This window comes from Mauremys mutica, chromosome 14 (assembly GCF_020497125.1).
Source record: "Mauremys mutica isolate MM-2020 ecotype Southern chromosome 14, ASM2049712v1, whole genome shotgun sequence".
NCBI lineage: Eukaryota > Metazoa > Chordata > Testudines > Geoemydidae > Mauremys > Mauremys mutica.
In genome coordinates this window covers 4,251,885-4,272,502 of record NC_059085.1, presented here as the reverse complement: position 1 = coordinate 4,272,502, position 20,618 = coordinate 4,251,885, and the positions used below count along the sequence as shown (strand labels likewise).

Here is a 20,618-nt window from a genome sequence, read left to right as displayed (position 1 = left end):
CCAATCAAGGGACAAGATAATTTCAAATCTCTGTGGAGGGAAGTCTTTGTCTGTGTTCTTTGTTGGGTCTTTGTTCTCTCTTTGGATCTAAGAGGGGCCAGACATATCTCCAAGTTCTCCAAGTTTTCCTGAAGTATTTCCTACTATTCAGTATAGTGAGTATTAGAAAGGCGGATTAGTCTTATAATTAATTTCTGCATTTGCAATTGTGTGTTTGCTGGAGAAATATCTTTATTTCTGTTTGCTGTTACTTTGATTATTCTGAGAAAGGAGGGGGGGAAAGCCTCTCCAGGTTTATAAGCTAGACCCTGTATATTTTTCCATCCTGGTATTACAGAGATCGTGTACTTTCTTTCTTTCTTTTAATAAAATCTTTTCTTTTTAGAACCTGATTAATTTCTTCCCTTGTTTGGATTTTCAGGGGAAGGGGAGGGGGGAAAAGTGAATCCCTCTTTGTTTTGATTCAAGGAGTTTGAATCAAGGTATCTCTCCCAAGGACTGGGGGGGGGGGAAGAAGGTGGGGGGGGGAATGGATTATTTCCCTTTGTGTTAAGATCCAAGGAAGTTGGGATCTGTGTTCCCCAGGGAAAGTTTGGGGGAACAGGGAGTGTGCTAGACACTGGAATCTCTAGCTGGTGGCAGTGTACCAGATCTAAACTAGGATTTAAGTTTAGAGGAGCCCATGCAGGTCCCCATCTTGTGGACACTAAAGTTCAAAGTGGGGAATAAACCTATGACAGGGGGAATCAGGGGAATCGGCCTAAAGCCGGCCCTGACAGTTGTGCCTAGAAGCTGCAATTGGCTGGCTTTACAAACGGGCAGAAATAAAAGGGAGAAGGCAGGTGGGCAGGGCCACTGGGAAATGGTGGGTGGGAGGAGATGGTTAGACAGGGGAGAGAGCCCATGCAGCAGAGCGAGCTGGGACGTCAAGAGATGCGAGGCAGGGACAGCAAAGCTCACGGGCTGGGACCAGCCTGGCTGGCTGGAGAGAGGCTGCTGGGAGATGTGGACAGAGCACTGCAGAACCTGAGGGGCAGGGTGACTTGCAGCCGCATCGGATATTTAGGAGAGCTGCAAGGTCCAGCCACATGGGACACAAGCTGGAGAGAGAAAGCTGCAGGTCAAAGATACTCCCTGCTCCTAGTGGTCACAGCAACCCATGGGAGCGTCATTAACTGACAAGCAGCAGAAAGCGAGGAGGAGAAGTGGGGGAGGAAAGGGTTTCGGCCTTGGCCTGGCTTAACGGATGGAAATGGGACCAGCGCAGTCTCACCCTGCTCAGATCCAGACAGAATCTGCTGCAAAGATCCTTTTCCTAGCCCGGTGCTCTAAGCCCATCACCCCTCTCTTTCCATCCCTCCACTGCTCTCCTTCTGTCATGGCCTGTCCCCACCCGCCCTATCGTCGTTCCCCTCTGCTCTGCCCGTACTGCCAGCCTCCCAGCCCGCTTAGTGACTTTTCACCTTCATGCTGCCCCTCATGCTTGGGAAGAGCTCCCTGCAAACAGCTGCACGGGTCCCTCCTTCCAATCCTCCCTTCAAACTCTCCCGTGCTAGCAGGAGCAGCAGTCCTGGGAAGAAGCACTCCAGCCAGCAGCAGCAGCCCAGGAAAGGAAGAAGGAGCTCCAGCCAGCAAGGCAGCCAGAGAAGGGGGAATGCGATGCCGCCAGGCACTTGACAAGGGCCAGGCTGCTGGTGAGCTGAGAGCCCGGCCTGTCATGCAGGCCAATAGCGAGTCATTGTTTCTAGTACGCCCCCCATTGGTCTGTCTGTACCCCCCACCCATTGTCTCCTGTCTCACAGAGAGACTGGAAGCTCTTTGGGGCGTCTCTCTGTTCGGTGACTGCGCAGCACCCAGCAGAGCTGGGCCCTGGGCCAGGACTGGGGCTCGGGGGCACTACACTGATACAAACAGTTAATGAGGGTAATTAATCCAAGAGGAAATGGGTACCAAGCAGGTGGGGGGAGAATGGTGGCTACAGCGGAGGCAGGGAAGAAGGAGAAATTTCATAAGGACGTGTGGCGCGTCATGGGGTGGGAGGAGAGAGAGCTTTGCCAAGAGGTTGAGCGTGACCAGAGCGGAGCAGGGGATGCTGGGGCCGGGGGTTACCCACGGCTAGGGAAGACAGACCATTAGCTCGGGAGGTGGCACACGGCGGGGAAGCTGTTCAGGGGACTGGGCCTGCTGGAGCTTGCTGGCCAGGAGCCCCCTCACCAGGGCAGGCTCTTCCCTTCCCAGTCCAGGAACACCCCGGTGGTTGCCTGCGAAAGGCCTGCCAGCACGCTCAGGATGCCCTTCACGCTGCACTCCACGGTCAGAGGGGCCTGTGGGCGACAAAGGTCAATACCTGAGACACGAGGTTGGTTAGACACGTGGGGCCTGACCCTCAGTGCAACTCTGGGGGGCCTCCCCTATCCTGGGGCTGCTCTGCACCAGGGGCTGTTACAGCCACAGCCCCTTCCCTCAGCCATGTGCCCTGGGCCAGTGGTAGGGTGGAGAGGGTAGGAGCAGCCATGGTGGCTTTATCCCAAGGAGACTCCCCTGGGGCTGGGGATATCGGCCTACGGCCGTCCCCTCACAGAAGAGGATCTGGCCCAGTGTATCCCTCTCGTGCATGCCCCATGCCATGCGTCTCAGCTTGCGCTGCCATAACAGACTCCCTCCCCCACCCAGAGTCACAGGTGCTCCGGCTGCTCCTCCCCAAGGTTGCTGCGACACCCCTCTGCTGCCCCATCATTCTAGAGCAGGCCCAGGAGCCAGGAGGGCCCAGGCCCAGCTGGGCCCAGCACCGTGTCAGACAGACAGGGCCGGACTCGTCTCTGGGGTAAGGGCATTGGACATGGAGCGGCACCAGGGAAGACTTTGATTCAATATTCCAGAGCGGAGCCATCACAGCCTCTGGAGCCCAGAGGCTGACCCCTCCTCACAGTGGTAGGGGTTCACTGCCCACACAGGCCCTGGATTTCGCTGGGGCGGCTCCCCGGTCAGAGCACTGCGCCCTGTGAGTACGGGATGCAGGACCTGCCATTGGAAAGGACTCCGGGGGGAAAATGTGAGCGGGAGCCCAGTGTGCTCCTGCAATGGCCTGTGGGATGAAGGCTGGGGCGAGATTTCTGGGCTCGTCTGGAGGCAGGGCTGGATTTAGGGGCAGGTGACACAGGCGACCGCCTGGGATGCTGGACTTGGGGGGGCACCAGGCTCGGGGTGCTGCTTTTGTTCTTAGCAAATGTATAGTCTTATCTGACTGTGATAACTCATGCCTGCAAATCATGCAGCGAAGTCGTGAAATGGGCTCCCAATGCAATACAAATCTGGGTATTCAAATGTTTTACAAAGGGGGTGGGTAAGCCGAGGACACTCCTTGCTTGAGCGCCATTGGGTCATGGGCCGGCCCTGCCTGGGGGATGCTGTATCCGTGTGCTGCCTGGACTGGGGGTAGGTGACTCTTCGGCTCAGTGCTCTCACCCCAGCGTCAGCTGAACTCGACCCTCCTGCACCTAAAGGAGGCTGAATTCAAAGCAGTTGCTCGGACTGGGGTCTCTCGCTTGCCATTGGCCTTACAGGGCACGGCGCTGCATTGAGAATGGAAGCAAGCCCCCGGGGCACTTCACTGCGGGGAGAACAGGTGACTGCTGGAGTGGGGGCTGCTCGTTTTGAAGCGAGCCATGAGGAATACACCTCCCAAGAGGCGCTGTCAGCATGCCAGCCTGGCACCTTGCTGGGCACTACCTTCTCTGTCCCCATGTCGGTTTTCACCCAGCCGGGATGGATGGCAGTGCACAAGATCCCAGCGTCTTTGAGCTCTGCTGCCAGGCACCTCGTCACCATGTTCAGAGCAGCCTGGAAAATAAACCACATCTTTGTAAGGGCCTCTCGCTGCCGATCACGCTGACCACAGTGGCAGGGATCTCCTACCAGCCACCTTCCCACTCCACGGATCTGCTTCAGTCAGATAGGAGTTCAGAGTGTGGGAATGGAATCAAACCTCCAGTGGGAAGTTTGGCCTGGTGCCTCCTCAGAGATGCGGCTGGCTGGTGTCATGTTTCCTGCCCAGGTTCCACACTGGAGTGGTGTTGGACCAGTAAATCCAGAGTGACTCCATTCACTTAGCTGGAGTTTCTCTGTATTTCTCCGGGGTTAACTGGCTGGGTGAACTGGGAAGCTATGCACACCACCAGCAAACCCAGGGGCCTTGTACGCCTTCCATCAGGATACACAGGGCATGTCCATAGCACAGTTTAGGCAACGGGGCCTTTCCCCTTAACAGGGCCACCCATGGACCAACAGCACAGGGCACTGCAGAGACTAACTGGGCATTGGTAGAAAGGCTAGTCATTAGGTGTTTGTAATTGTGTGTTGTATTAATGCTGGTTTTTAGTGTCACTGTCATAGGTTTGGGCTTGGAAGGGAAGATGTGTTATTGGGGCCTATGCCTCCAAGGGCTGAGCTTCCCAGCCAGAGTCTGTTGGGCGTGGGGGGAGGGGGAGCTCTGGTCATGGTGAACAGCCAGTTGGAATCAGACACCAAATAAAGGGATTGTTTAGTCTGCTGAAGAGAAGAATGAGGTGGGATTTGATAGCTGCTTTCAACTACCTGAAAGGGGGTTCCAAAGAGGATGGATCTAGACTGTTCTCAGTGGTAGAAGATGACAGAACAAGGAGTAATGGTCTCAAGTTGCAGTGGGGGAGGTTTAGGTTGGATATTAGGAAAAACTTTTTCACTAGTAGGGTGGTGAAGCACTGGAATGGGTTACCTAGGGAGGTGGTAGAATCTCCATCCTTAGAGGTTTTTAAGGTCAGGCTTGACAAAGCCCTGGCTGGGATGATTTAGTTGGGTTTGGTCCTGCTTTGAGCAGGGGGTTGGACTAGATGACCTCCTGAGGTCCCTTCCAACCCTGAGATTCTATGATTCTATGAAAGCAGAGCTCCCGAGTCACTGTCCATTACACCCAGGCCCTGCACAAGGCGGCGTGGCCTGACGCTCTCCCCACTTTCTGAAGCTGAGTGGGGAACGCAGCTTACCTTGCTGGCACGGTATGGGTACATGGGGATCTCCAGGACGTTGAAGCACAGCTCGATGGAGCCCACTTTAGTGGACATGTTGATAATTGCTGCCTTGCTGCAGCTCAGCTCCTCCTTTCCGGCTTCCTCAGCTGCCCTCTTCAGGAGGGGCAGAAACTCCTGATGAAAACAAAACCCCAAGAAACCTCCTCAATCATGGTGTTGGGACTCGCCTGAGCTGTGGCGCTGAGCTGTGGACATGGCAGTTGTGATGGAGCCCCGCCTTCCCTGCCACCGGCAGGGTAACTCGGCCATGGTCCTGTCGCCCCTTTCTGAGCCAAGCGGCTAGTCAAAGCGCAGGGCCTGGGGCTGTTCCAGCGGGAAGCAGAAGTTGATGAGCCTGGTGTCCTGCTCCTTCGAATGCAGGGGGAGCCAAGAGCTAAAGGAGCAGCTTCTTAGCGTACAGCCCCCACGCCTCTTTAGCCAGCGCCAGACCAACAAACTGCCTCTAGCTTGTCCCAGGGTCATACACAGAGCCCTTGCTGGCCCCGCTTGGCTCCCTTCCTGCCTCTCTGTCTCCCTTTCCAATCTTGCCTGGCCTCAGTCTCTGTGTTTTCTGCCTTCCCTCCCACACAAAACACCAACACTTGTCAGCAAGAGCCCTCTGCCTCTCAGCCCAAATGCCAAGTCCCTTTGTCTGTGTGGAACAGAAGCTTCTGGTTAACTCCTCGTGGGGCCTTCACACCAGTCTCCAGGGGGGTTTTGGTGGAAGCTCTCAGTGTAACACTCTTATGGAGAACCAGAAAGAAGGACAGGGAAGCAGGAGGACGAGGCTAGGTCGCAGGAGGAGAGGAAGGTGATCTCGACAGCGCTGTGATAGATACAGGGGCAGGAGCTGGGAAGGAAGTGGCCAGAGAGGATGAAGTTCCAGCAGTTGCCATGTCTGTTGGGATGGCCAGGAGCAGGGACTGGGAGGTGAGCTGGGGCGATGAGGTAGGTGTGGGAGTCTCTGGGTTAGAGGGGAAAGTTGAGACTATGGGCCAGACTGAGATCCCTGAGGGCAGAGGGCAGAGGGAGAAGAGAAGACGTGGATGGAGCCCTGAAGGGAAGGGAGGAGCCCCCAGCTGTCAGGGGGGTAAGAAGAGAATCAAGTGAGTATGGAGTCCAAGGAGCCCCGGGGGCCAGGAGCAAGGAGGAGCAGAGAGAGAACAGCCAGCTAGCTGGCAATGGACACACCAGTCACACACTCCGTGTGCACAGAGATATGGGGATATCACACACACCACATTGCTGCAGCGCACACTGACAGACACAGGCACCTAGACACACGCACACACAGAATCAAGTCTGCACGTCAGCACACATGCTCCAGCTCTGTGCAGCTATAATGAGTAGTTGCAAAGGCCAACGATCCACTTGAGCTAGTGGAGCAGCATGGAGGAGACGCAAGCTACAGCGTGTTGACTCTGAATGAGCAGCCTATGACTTGGCTGCAGCATGGGTAGGGCGGGCTTCCTGCGTGGTCTCCGCTGCTCTATATACCTTGTGCAGGCGGGAGGAGGTGCTGAGCAGCCCATGATACATATTCCCTTTTCTCCTCTTTCCATGACTTGCTGTAAATGTCATGTTCAGAGCACACAGAGAGAAGTTCGATAAAAACATTAATACTCTTGCTGGGAGGTTGCAACATAACATGACTTTATTTCTTAGAATCCAGACCCCTAGCACACAAGAACCCCAAAACAGAGAGAGAGAAAGCAGGCTGCTCCCTAAGGCAGAGAGGCACAACTCTCCCTGCCTCACCCTAGGCTGGCACTTTGCAGACTACTTCTTGAAGACCCAGCTCCCATGCTTCCCGCTAGCCCACAAGCAGGACAGGAAACCCCTTATACTTAGAGCAATAGCTTATAATGTTAACAGTTTTTAATACACTGTGATAAACAGTGGGTGGCTCCAGGTACAGAATGAACTCCGTTCAATCCAGTCCCTAGATAGGGCGAAGGTCTCTCCACGCCTCCCAGTCCTTCCCTTCCCTCGCCCTCTCCCCAGTAAATAATAACCAGTGAGACCATACGTACCTTGGCCACCTGGATCGGCCCAACCACATTGGTAGTGAACACAGAGATCATCTCCTCTGGCTGCACTGACTGCAGCGTGGCATAGGAGTTGATTGCTGCATTGTTAATGAGCAGGTTCAGGCCCCTGCCGTTCAGCTGGGACTCCACCTCCTTCACAGCTGCTCTCACGCTGGCCAAGCTCACCGCATCTGCAGGGAAATCAAGGGGGAGCAGAGGAGACAGATCGGCCATTCCATGGGGCCAAGAGCAGGGCCGGTGCAACCATTTAGGCGACCTAGGCAGTCGCCTAGGGTGCTAGGATTTGGGTGGCACCATTTTCTTTGGCAGCGACCGCGGCGGCCGGATCTTCGGCCGCCCCAGTCGCCGCTGGCATTTAGGTGGAGGGAGCTGGGGCAGGGGAGGGCGGGGAGGGCCGCCTGCAGCAAGTAAGGGGGAGGGGAGCAGCATGCAGGGGAACTCCCCGCCCTAGCTCACCCCTGCCCCGCCTCCTCCCCGAGGACACCGTCGCTGCTTCACTTCTCCTGCCTCCCAGGCTTGCGGCGCCAATCAGCTTAGGTGCTGTGTGCTCGGGGTGCTCGTGCTCGTGCGCGGAGCAGGGGTGAGCTAGGGCAGGGGGGGTGCCTCAGGGCGGAGGGTGGGGGATGGGGAGCTGTCGTGCGGGGGGGGCGCCTCAGGGTGGGGGCTCAGGGACGGGGGAGGGCGCAAGGTGGAAGTTTCGCCTAGGGCGTGAAACATCCTTGCACCGGCCCTGGCCAAGAGCAAGGCCCAGGCACCAGCCAGAGGCAATGTGAAGACAGCAAGAGCCAAGCGACACAGGCTGAGCTAGCAGGACTCTCACTCCCTGGATGGGGGGAGCCAGGGAGCTGAGACTGTGTGATTAATGAAGGGGGTGGAGGGGAGTGGCTCCCTTTTATGAACACTGAGCCAGCCAGTTAGCTACAAAGTCCCTCTTGGTGGCTGTTCTCTGCTTTCTTTACCTGTAAAGGCTTAACAAAGTCCCCCAGGTAAAGAAAAGGGCACCTGACCAAAAGATCCAAAGGGAAGGCTAGAACTTTTTAAAATGGGGAAAGAAGCTTTCCCTTTGTGTCTGTGGTTGTTCTCCGAAGAGCAGAGACACAGAGCAGCGATGCTGTAAGCAGCTTTAAGCCAGGTATGATCCAAAATCATCAGATCATACCTAGAACTACGTGTCTGGAACTCCCAAATGTGTAAGTAGATCAGGAATGTTTAGAAAGACACGATTAGGGTTATTTCTGTTTATTTCTTGTGGCTAATGGACTCTTCTGTGCTAACCTCAGATGTTTTTGTTTGCTTGTAACCTGTAAGCTGGACCCCCCAAGAAAGCTATTTTGGGTGCTTAATTTTGGGAATTGCTCTTTTAAAATCTAGCAAAAGCATAAATTCCAGATGTATTTCCTTTCTTTTTTGTTTTTAATAAAATTTACCTTTTTTAAGAACAGGATTGGATTTCTGGTGTCCTAAGAGGTTTGTGCATGTTGTTTGATTAGCTGGTAGCAACAGCTGATTTCCTTTGTTTTCTTTTTCAGCTCTTCCCTGGAAAGGGGTGGGGGGTGAAAGGGTTGAGGGTACCCCACAGGGAGGAACTCCCAAGTGCTACTTCCTGGGTGCAAGGATTTTTTTTTGCATTTGGGTGGTGGCAGTGTTTACCAAGCCAAGGTCAGAAAACAGCTGTAACCTTGAGAGTTTAATACAAGCCTGGAGTGGCCAGTATTAATTTTTAAAATCCTTGTGGGCCCCCACCTTCTGCACTCGGAGTGCCAGAGCGGGGATGAGGCCTTGACACCATGTCAGCTTGTTTTCTGGGAGCAGAAGCTAAATATGTGGATTCAGGGAAAGAGCCTTTACCTCTGGACTGTCTGGTCTCTCACAGGGAAGGGTCCCAGATGCAAAGCAGAGATTCCCACAGACAATCTGGGTTCCCTGAAAAGACTTTTGGGAACCTGGCAGTTTATTACGTCTCTGCTGCCATTTGGAATTACAGACTGTGACTCACCGGTCCATACATTTCACCTGCTTTAACCTCCCATAACTCTCCTTTCCTTTTCTTAGCTACTACCCCTCTTGTGCGTTTACTATAGAATTGGCTACCAGCGTTGTCTTTGGTGTGAGACCGAGGTACCAAGTGACTGGTATGGGAGCAGCCTGAATGTGGTGTGACCCTTTGTCACTAGCCCAGTTTGTGGGGTGGCGAGATAGACTGGGGAGTCTAAGGGGGTGTCTGTGACTCCTTGGTAAGACTCCATGGTGCAAGGGTGGGGCTCAGGGAGAAGGGGCAGGACCTTGGGAAGAAGGGGTGAGGGTGGGGCCTCAGAGGAATGGGTGGTGCGAGGATGGGGGCTCAGTAAGAAGGGGCAGCAGGGGGCAGCAGGGCCATAGGTCGGGCGCTGGTGGTCCCCCCACATTTAGGGAGCTTCCACCACTCCCGTCTGGGGTGCGTTAGTTTAGGGCTAATCTCTGTGCAGTGCAGGGGATTTTAGTCCTTTCTGGTCACCCCGCTGTCCTTTGGCTTGTGCTGTTGGCTTGGTGAAGCATTCTGCCTTTGGGCTGGATTTCTAGCAGCGGAGGGAGTAGATGGGCTGCACTGGTGCTTTTCCCATCTCTGACAGGTGTGATTCTGTGACTCGATGAGCGAGATCACTGGTGCAGCTCTCGCCTGGTGCCTCTGAAAGGGCTGCTGGGTTCATTTCAATGGAATAAAGGGGCCCAGAGAGTCACAGGGACCCTACCACTGTCCAGCATTAAGTAGGGTGGCCAACTTTCAACTCCTACAAAACTGAACACCCTTGCCCCGCCCCCTGCCCCGCCCCTTCTCCAAGCTCCACCCCATTCACTCTATCCCCCATCCCTCTGTTGCTCGCTCTTCCCACCCTCACTCACTCATTTTCACCAGGCTGAGGCAGTGGGTTGGGATTTGGGAAGGGGTGAGAGCTGGAGCTGCAGATCTGCAGTGGGCCCGGAGATGAGGGGTTTGGAGTGCAGGAGGGGATTCTGGGTTTGGGGGTGGAGGGATCAGGGATGGGGCCGGGGGTTGGGGCTCAAGGTTGGGGCGCAGGCTTGCCATGGGCCAGGGCTGCCCGGGGGGTAGGGGGGGCAAGTGGGGCAATTTTCCCCCGGCCCTGGCCCCCACAGGAGCCCCCACGAGAATACAGTATTCTGTAGTATTGCAACATTTTTTTATGGAGGGGGCCCCTGAAATACTTTGCCCCAGGCCCCCTGAATCCTCTGGGTGGCCCTGCCTGGCACACTGGCACTCCAGGGCCCTGCCCGCCTTCTTCCTACCAGCAGAAGTTTGGGAGCCGCTGTTCTGATTTCAGGGGCACTTTGCAGTGTAAAGCGGGGCAGACTTGGGCTCCAGCTCTGACATTCGGCAGGGAAAATATGGATTCACTAGCTGCCTTTGTCTAGCAGTGGTCGTGCTGCTCTGCTCCCGAGTGTGAGAGGAGCTAAAAGAAGAGAATACGAAATGCACCATGTTAAACTCTGTGCTCACCCCCACTAGATCTATGAAAGATTTCCAGGAAATCTAATCAGGTTATTGTTGGGTAACTGGATTATAAAAAGATTGGATTATTATTGCTACTACGTTTGGGGAGAGATTTAATTAATGGATAAATGGAGTGCATCCATTTCTATCAGTACTGCTGGACAGGGGAGAGAGGCTTCCATTTCTGGTGTCGTGGTAACTGTGCATTAAAAGTTGGTTTAAATTTAACCTAAAGCACAACACTACTTTTGTTAACTGAGGGTAAAGTTCACTGGAGCTAGTAGTAGTTAAAGGAGCTCATTAAAGCTTGTGTTCAGAGCAAACATTTTGTTAATTTGTTTGTGACCTATTTGCATTCACCTCAGTCTTGGGTGAAGGGGATCTGTCTACCTACAAATGCTTGTCATGAAAAGCCATAGAAATGGACCTTGGTGTTAGGGTCATTCAAACTCTCATTGATTACACAGTGCAACAAGCTGCTGGAACGTATTTTAAAAAGTTAGACCACTAAAAGCCTATTGAAATATATGTGGGTGAAAGTGCAAAGGAGGGTGGGAGAATTTATATCCTTCCAGGCCTGGCTGGGGCTACTTGTTTATGCTGGAAAAGATTTTTGACCTTTCAGTCAGTTTATTTCATGGGCCATCAAGGCTTTCATACTTTTTCAGTGTTAATGTTATATGTAAATTGAAGATGAAGATGCTGTGATTTTCAAAAAATGAACACCTGACATATTAATGATGTTTACCTGAATGATTCAGAGAGTTATGTTCCATCTAGTTCCAGATTACTGAATATAAACAGTTCTGTTTCTAAACAAATGGCAACTTGGATATTTGTCATTATTTCTTCCTGGGTATTGTGTGTTCGTGTTGTTGCTGGTTTTTGTTTAAGACAACCAGTTTGGTTATGTACAATTTTCAAGAGGAAATGTTTTGTTGTGGTATTACTATTTATTAATGAGACACTATAAGCTAGTGCATTCTTCTTCTTCTTCTTATTCACTCCCTGTGGAGCATAAGGCGCCAACCATAGGGTTTTTAAAAAATATATTGACAATCCTCCTGAAATGTGTATTTTGATCTTACTCTTTTCTTAAATGTGGCTTTGGTTTGTCAGTGTTTAATCAGTAATGGATGTGATGATGTTTGGATTTTAACCTGTGAGAACAATAAGTAGGCAGTTCATTGAGCAAGAAATGTTTTGAGACTCACAGATAACCTCTGAGTTCATAGTTACGCCCCACGCCAACAGTTGAACTGATGAGCAGACCCTTGCACCCGTCAGAGCCCCACTGACTTGGGGGCCTCAATGCACAGTCCTTGCTCAGGCAGAACTTCCATTGATTCCACTTAGTAAAGAGTACAGGATTTTAATAGCAGGCATTGCTTGGCTGCTCTAGGGAGACAAAGAACGCTGTCTGGCGTGAAGGAGTGAGGCCCTGGAAGCTTGACTTCTCCAGTTTTTTTGGTGTGACTAGTTAACTTGAGTTAATAAATATACTTAGCATTCAGATAATGCTTATATATGTTTGGAGTTCTAATTTGACATTAACTATTCTATTAAATCTTCACAAGAGCCCAGTGAAGTAGTCCTGTCCCTGGTTTGCAGATAGGAAAACTGAGACAAAACGGTGAAGTTACTGGCCTGGGGCTACAGAGTGAATCACTGGAAGAACTAGGATTAAAACTCAGGACACCTACCAGGGCCGCCCGGGGGGGGGGAAAGTGGGGCAATTTGCTCCAAGCCCCAGGCCCTGCAGGGGCCCCCACAAGAATACAGGATTCTATAGGATTGCAACTTTTTTTTATGGAAGGGGCCCCTGAAATGGCTTTGCCCCAGGCCCCCTGAATCCTCTGGGTGGCCCTGCCACAGGCGGCTCCCGGTCAGCGACGCAGCAGGGCTAAGGCAGGCTGCCTGCCTGTCCTGGCTCTGCGCTGCGCCCTGCAAGTGGCCAGCAGGGCCAGTTCCTAGGCAGGAGGCCAGGAGGCTCTGCATGCTGCTCTTGCCTACAGGCACCACCTCCCCCAGCTCCCATTATCTGTGGTTCCCGGACAATGGGAGTGTGGAGCTGGTACTTGGGGCAGCAGGCAGGGTCTCCCAGACACTGCAGGAAGCCTGACTTTGCAAGGGTTGCAGCGAGCAGACCCCTCCAAGCCCCTGGCTCCAGAGAAGAGTCTCACTCCAACAGAGGCAAGAGGTCTCATCCCTGGGGGAAGACCAGAGCCAAGAGAATGAAGGATTAAGCAATTAGAATTTTAGTGAGGGACTTTGATGTTTGAGGTATTTTTATTAGTGTAATGCCAGGGTTTGGTCCTGGAACGACAGCTTTCTTCATAGGTGCTGGAAGTAGGGGTGCTCCAGACCCCCTGCCTTGAAGTGGTTTCCATTATATCCGGGGTTTACATTTTGGTTCAGTGGCTCTCAGCTCCCCCACCATACAAATTGTTCCTGCACCCCGGCCTTCTTGCTGTTACTGGTAACGCAGCGCAGGTGCATATAAAGAAGGATGAGCCTTTCCATTCAGTTACAAGCCACACTTTAGTTTGGGGCTTGTTTGGGCTACAGAGGCTTTAGCAGAGCCCCCAGTGGAGACGTGGTGTGAGCCAGCCGAAGGAGTCCTGCCAGCACCGCGTCCCGAATGACATTAGCAAAGCTGACAGAAGCATGCTTGACTCTTTGCCCTGTGTGGGTACGTCTACACTGCAATTCAACCCCCGTGGCTGGCCAGTGTCAGCTGACTCGGGCTCGGGCTAGAGGACTGTAAAATTGTGGTGTAGACATTTGGGCTCAGGCAGGAGCCTGGCTCCAGACCCCTGGGAGCAGGATGTGCGAGGGGGTGGGACAGGAGAGGGAGGGGAAAAGGGTGGAGAATGGGAGGAAGAGGAGAAGGTGCTTTCCTAAATTTTTGGACGCCCCCCTTCCCCTTTTTCTCATGGGAAGGGAAGGATTTTGGGTTGTTTTCTTTGGTGGATATTTTTGAAAGCCTTCTGACCAGGCTGCACAAATGGATTAAAACTCACTCTCCTGAGAAAAATATTTTACTTTTAACTGTAAAATTTCCTTTTCAAATTAATGCTGGCTTTAAAGTGGGTCAGGAAACTTGCTCCTAGAAGGGCCCTGATTTTAGTGTTTCTAAAAACATAAAGGAATGCAAATCCATTACACCTGGACCGCCCGCGGCCAAATGGCAAGTGAATTGAATTGGAAATGCGGTTTCATTAAAATGTATTTTCTTTCCTGGAGAAGTTATGAGGAAGTAAAGACTTTGCCACTGGACTTAGCCGGAGGAACTCATTGAATGTTTTTTAGTGTTGCCTTAAAAGTGTTGTTACCCGGCCGGGACTGTTAAATTAAACAAATGTTTAGGGGTTTTGCGCACCACAGTTTATTTATATCTGTGTGGCAAGGATCAGCCAGGGTTAGCTTGTCTGGAGACCTGTGTCGTTCTGGGCTCTGCAGTGGAGGAGGAGGAGGATGAAGAGGAAAGGGGTCAGGAGTCCGAGCCCCAGACAGCCTGCTTAGCCAGCCTGGGGGTTAAGCGGGCAGGTAACAAGCACAGCTGGGTCCCAGCTGAGCTGTGTGATTGGCCAAACCGCCCAATGGGCTGAGGGGACCAACAGACCCGCTCTTAAGCCCAGCAGCAGGAGCAGGGTGCTGGCTACTCAGGGCTACAGTAGTTCCTGTGCCTGCTTGTTCCCGGTGCTGCCTTGCTCCAGGTAAGCCACTCCTGACCCTTGGCTCCTATTTCTGGGCTCTGGCGCCTGTCTACGCCGTAAAGACAAACCTGCAGCACCAAGCCTCAGACTTGGGCTTGCAGGGCTCAGGCTGCAGGGCTAAAAATAGCAGTGTAGATGTTCCTGAGTGGGTTGGAGCCTGGGGGGGGCTTGCCCCCAGTGAGAGGGAAGGGTGTTGGAGCCTTGGGGGTGGGCTGGCCCCCAGTGAGGAGGGAGGGCGTCAGAGCCCAGCTCTGGACCCAGCGGAAACACCTGCATTCACAGGGCCTGACTTTTGTTTTTGCCAGTGGCTGCTTTTGAAGAAGTGTGTGTGTGTTTTGGGGGAGCTCTGCCAGTTTTTGGGGGAGGCTATTTTCAGCATAATTATACACTTCTTTCATATTTTAGTCATTGAACATGTGTCTATCATTCAGGGCCGGCTCCAGGGGTTTTGCTGCCCCAGGCAGACCCCCCAAAAAAGCCGCGATCGCGACCTGCGGCAATTCAGCAGGAGGCCCCTCTCTCCGAGCGGGAGTGAAGGACCCTCTGCCGAATTGCCGCCGAATAGCTGGACGTGCCGCCCCTCTCCGGAGTGGCCGCCCCAAGCACCTGCTTGGTGAGCTGGTGCCTGGAGCTGGCCCTCCTATCATTGTTCTTAGTGGGCAGGGGGCCTTTGGGGGAAAAGGCGGGGGGGTGGGGGCCTCGCGGGACGAGGGAGAGGAGCAGGCAGCGGGGACTCAGGGGAGGGGCCGGAGAAGCCCATGAAGAGGCGGAGCAGAGGTGGGGCCTTGGGGGAAGAGGCAGAGCGGGAGTGGGGCTGCAGGGCAGAGCGAGGCTAGAGCACGGGAGGGGCGTCGGAGGCCAAGCAGGGGCAAGGCCGCAGGGCAGAGTGGGGGCAGGGCTATGGTCTGGGCACCAGTGGCCCCGCTCCCCCCACTGCTAGTGAGCTTCTGGCACTCCCGCCCGGCCTCCCCAAACGCAGGAGTCATGCGCCGCCTCTGCCTGCGGCTTGTGGGGGCTGAGCACCCCCTGGCTTTTTCAGTGTGTGCTTGAGCCCCGGAGCACCCTGGAGTGGGCGCCTGGGGCTACACTGCTATTTTTAGCCCCATTTCCTAAGTCCTGCAGGCCTGAGTCATATGACCTGGTCTCTCAGACTCGGCACCATGTGTTTTTCTTTGCAGCGTAGGCACACCTTCACTCCGGCTCTGACGCTGGGCTCGGATCCCTGGCTACTGACTCCTGCTCCAACCACTAGGCAGGACTGCCCGCATCCCGGTCCCTGACAGCAGGTGTCTTTGCTTTCAAAACCCACATTTTTGTGTGGTTTAACCCATTTGAGTAGTGCTATGTTTACTTATTTGTTAGTTATTCTGGTGGAGACAAGAGATTAGCTTTGTTTATTTTATTGCCTTGTTTGGTTGGTTGTATTTTTTTATATGACTTTTTAGTTTGTATTAGGGTTACTTGTTTAAACAAGACTTGGTATTTGAGGACTGTGGCCCTGCATAAAAAGCACCTTAAAAACATGCCTCTTATACCGAGGGTTTGGTTTTTTTGTTTTTTGGCCTGCAAAGTAAGCGTGCCTTCGTTTTTATGGTTCACCTGATTAGTACAGGGAGTGTTTGCCAGCCTCTTAGAAAATGTTTACAGTTCCCATCCTCTGTTTCTTGTAAAATTTTGCTAATGGACTTTGTTAAAGCCCGTATAATTTTAAATACGGGCTTTAACAGCTGTATTTTATTTAAGTTTGTGAGAATTAATCCCTTTTGGCTTGAAAGTTTTAGCTAATTTTTTTGTTGTTGCAGTTAGGTAAGAATTAACATTAGCATTTGGTGGAGTCAACTTAATTATTTGACTTAAATGCCAAATTTTGGGGCTAACCATTGTAGGCTTGCTTACTATTTGTGTTCGTAGCACAGGAGTATTTGTTACTTTTTTTTTTTTTTTTTTTACTGGTTGCCTTTATTTAAAGACTTTGTGTTTAAGGAGGGGGCCATTTTAAGAGGCTGGGAAACCCCCAGATTCTTACTGTTTTTAAGCAATTTCATTACTTTTTTCAAGACTGATTTTTTTTTAATTAACTTAAAAAAAATTATACCACTTGAGCATTTAAAGATTTTTGGACTTTTTTTTTAAAGGAATTTTCTTTCCCCTAACTACACTGTTTTGGGCAACCTTGTTTTTCACTTACAGTAGTTGCAACAATACCAGTTGCTTTTTTATTGTATTTTGATACTATTCTTTAATTTTTTAGGCTTAATATAGTTACCATTTTCTGGCCTTTTATTTTATTTTAAATTTTGTTAATTTCCTTACAATTCATTTTTTTCATTCTAACTTTTGTTATGTCGGAACCATTTTAAAAAAGATGTTGACCCTTTTGGGCACTTTTGTATCGCCAGGACAAAATGCCAATTGTTTTCCAATGTAGCAAGTTTTATTTGGGTTAATATTTAAAGTAGATAATTGAGGAGGATGAGCCTTAACGCTGCTTGACTCACCTGACTTTAGTACTGATACAGTTCAAGGGGTGAGACCTGGGGACAGAGGAATGATACTTTTTGGGTGTATGAAGCAAGAGGAGGAATCCCTTTACTAACTGAGGCTGAGCACACAGAGCGTGCAGTGCAGGGTGATCATTCCATACCTAGCTGAATCAGCCTCACGGGGGGGTACTTGGCAGCCAGTTCCTGCAGGGCCTGGAAACGGGGCGAGAAAAGAAGCTGGAATTAGAACAATAAGTCCGAGTAGAGCAGAAATAATGGCACCTCCAATATTCCGGCTGCTGCAAGCGATGCCCTAGCCCCGCCCCCGAGTGCACAGACACCCACACAGCCAGCAGCTGGACATACAGCTACCTCTGCACAGCATCTGCCTGGACCCTTACATGTTCCTTATACTGGGCCAGCTCTTCAGGTGGTGGAGCTGGTGCTGCTCCATTGAAGTCACCAATGTTTGGTATGATTAAGCCCCAGAATCAACTGTGCCAGTGGCAGTTTTGCACTCGCAGATGGCGTCTTTCCTGCCAGCTTCCAAAGCACACGGGAACTGACGAGGTTAAACCCCGAGTGTCTCTCCCAGGCTCAGCTCCATAAGTTGGCTCGAGAGAGGTTTATGGGCAATGCAGCTGGACCTCCCTAGATGCAGAGGGGGATCAAGAGGAGACCATCTGTCAGTGCTGGGGAGCAGACACAGCAGAAGTCTCCTATTGCAGGGCACGGTCCCTGCTCCCAGCCTAGATTCTGCAGCCCTGAGGTTAACAAAAGGGGCAGAAGGGAAATGTAAGCTGAAGTCAAACCCTCCCCAGGGGCCCTTGGGCAGCAAGGAAGGGTGGTGATTTACACCTGGGCTAGTGCTGAAGGGCCAGCTCAGCAATCGCTGCCACTAGCCCAGCCTGCTTTGCCCCCTCGTTTGTTTCCATCAGCCCTAACCGCAGCGCAAACCTTAGTGCTGAATTGGAGACCCAACAGCCACAGCTGAGGTGCTGGGAAGGAGCCTGCTGCTCAACAGAGACTCTAATGCAGATTTTCCCAGCGCCAGTCCCAGCTGGAGACAAGAGCGCCCAGCCTACCCTGCCAGCAATCGCAGAAAGCATCTCCGTAACTGCTGCTGGTTCCGCTCAGTGCCTTGAGGGGAGCACGTGCCCTGGAGGCTCGGCGCGCTGATGGTCCATTGGGTTAGACCAGGGGTCGGCAACCTTTCAGAAGTGGTGTGCTGAGTTTTCATTTATTCACTCTAATTCAGGGTTCGCGTGCCAGTAATACATATTAACATTTTCCGAAGGTCTTTTTCTACAAGTCTATAATATATAACTAAACTATTGTTGTATATAAAGTAAATAAGGTTTTTGAAATGTTTAAGAAGCTTCATTTAAAATGAAATTAAAATGCAGAGCCCCCCCGACCGGAGGTCAGGACACCCAGGCAGTGTGAGTGCCACTGAAAATCAGCTCGCGTGCCGCCTTTGGCATGTGTGCTGTAGGTAGCCTTCTCCTGAGATAGACAGACAAACCCCTTTCCCATATAGCTGCTTCGGAGACTGCCTCTCTGACCCCCCAGCCCTCACCTGGCTCTCCTACCTTTCCTCTTGATCCATCCAGGTCTCGGTAGGTTGCAAAGATGTGTTCTGGGGGGTCTGGACCCTCCACTAGCTGCCTGACCAGCTCCAGCCCAATACCCCGATTGGATCCAGTCACCAAGACATTCCGAGCCAGCGGAGACATCTCTGCCCCTCACTGTTCACAGAAGAAATGGACTTTGGCCAGCACAATTGTAACGCATGCTGGGTAAATATTAGTGGAGGGATAGTCTCTCCAGGCTTGTTGACATTTTCTTGCGTCTGCCCAGCACTGTCACACCTGTCTCCGATGGGAGACATGCTGCAGGACTGAGCTAGCCTCTGGGGGCCAGGACATTTACAGCTGGACTTTACCCCCCTCCCCACGTCTTGGTGTCTCACTGGTGATCTCACTTCCATGCTCCCAGCCCCCAGTCAGCAGCATGTAGAAAGCACCATCTTCCTCCAGCCCCATTCAACACAAGAGCATCATCCATCATACTGGCAGTAGTGCTGAGTCCCCCAATACTTGTTTTCCTTAAAGCCCCAGCTGCTGGAGTCATGGGATTCTGGGAGGTGCTCAGCTTTCATTTAAACAAGTAAAAGTATTAGCTCTTGTGGTTCAGGCAAATGCTTGAAAATGTGACTCCTGAAGGCTCAGTACTCAGTAGACAACAAAAGAGGGCCGGAAATGTTATTTCTTAAACATGGCATGACTCATGCTATTTTGCATGCTGAGAGATTGGTGACCGTGAGCTGAGTTCTCTTGAAAGTTGGCCTCACGAGTGCAGGGAGGTTGCTTCTAGCTTTTGTTCGGACACCTCTGCTGCCAGGTCCCAACCACGACCACCCAGGGCATAGCCGGGTGCTGGGCATGCTGCAACTGGCAGATGTGCAAGGTGTACCATTCTGCAGAGCATAGCCTTCAGCCACCACCATGCCCCCGCCAGAGGGGGTCTCTTCTCTGTAGAACCAGGGGAAGCTCATCAGACCCAAGGGTAACCCCTCTGCCCAAGACCCCTGCATCCCCAGAGCCCTTTTGTTGACATGGATGGAAGGATGAGAAATTCAGATGCTGCTGGGTACTAATAATACTTTATATTTACAGATTTTTAAAATCAAATTTAAGAGGAAAAAAGACAAGGAGTGGAAGGAAGTGTTGATTAGTGCCAGCCTGGTGTGTCTGAAAATGTGCCCTTTGTTTATAGTGATTCAGTGGGAGCTAGTGTTTCTCTGTTGAAGATGACTGGGATTCACAGACTGAGAGCAGCAAGTGATCAAACATTCTGTAAATGATTTCAATGCCAGCTGTAAACTTCCCAGCAATTAGGTAAAGAGTGACAGCAATAAAACCCCCAAACACTGTTGGAGTGATGATACAGCCCTGTTTGACTCCTGTTTGTACTTTGAAAGGTTCACTCTGGGAGCCAGTGCAGCTCAGAACAGTCACTTTCATGTTATCATGAAGCAATTTTAGGACATTGATGTATTTATCAGGACATCCGCTCTTAGAAAGTACAGTCCAGAGGGCGCGGCAATTCACTGAATCAAAGGCTTTAGTCAGTGATTAGCTGCCAAAATCATAACAACCGGTTCCCTCCTCACCCCAGGAGGGATCATGCCCCCCCCTGGACTCCTGCCCCAACCAAACCCCCGCGTTCCTTGATGCCCCCCCACCAGGGACCCCTGCCCCATCCACCCCCCTTCCCTGTACCCTGAGTACCCTCCGCCACCCCATCCAACCCCTCCTCTCATTCCTGATGGCCCCCCAGGACTCCTGCCCCATCCAACCACCCCTTCTCTCTGTCCCCTGACTGCCCCACCAGGACCCTTGCCCCTATTCAATCCCCCTGTTCCCTGCCCTCTGACCCCCCACCCCCAAACTCCCCTACCCTCTCTCCAACACCCCCTCCCTGCCCCCTTACCGCGCTGCCTGGACGTGGCTGGGGCGCTACAGTCCGGCCGCTGCTGGAGCCGGGAGCCCGGGGACGCGCAGCTGGAGCCGGAGGATGTGGCGGGAGCCCGGCGGCCAGAGCCAGGCAGCTGGCCGGGTAGAGACAGGGAGGGCCGCGGCCAGAGCTGGAACGGGGCCGCTGCCATGCCCAGACCCGCGCTGCCGGAGCCCAGCCCCATGGCAAAACAGCAGGGGCGGCTGGAGCCACGGGGCCAGGCCGGGCCGGAGCTGGGGGGCTGTGTCCAGAGCCGGGTAGGTGGGGGCATGGTGGGGTGGGGGGGGGGATGCGACCAGAGCCGGGCGGCCAGG

The 20,618-nt window shown here is 52.5% G+C and overlaps 1 protein-coding gene across 1 annotated transcript; it reads right to left on the bottom strand.

The window, feature by feature from the left end:
- Positions 1–1,661: 1,661 nt before the first annotated feature.
- On the bottom strand, positions 1,662–18,609 carry LOC123349606 (C-factor-like). Its single transcript, XM_044987800.1, has 6 exons — positions 18,378–18,609; positions 16,947–16,998; positions 7,079–7,266; positions 5,022–5,180; positions 3,730–3,840; positions 1,662–2,324 (listed from the first exon to the last, which is right to left on the bottom strand). Exons 1-6 carry the CDS (start codon positions 18,519–18,521, stop codon positions 2,211–2,213), a joined length of 768 nt encoding a protein of 255 aa, XP_044843735.1. The 5' UTR covers positions 18,522–18,609; the 3' UTR covers positions 1,662–2,210.
- Positions 18,610–20,618: the final 2,009 nt, after the last annotated feature.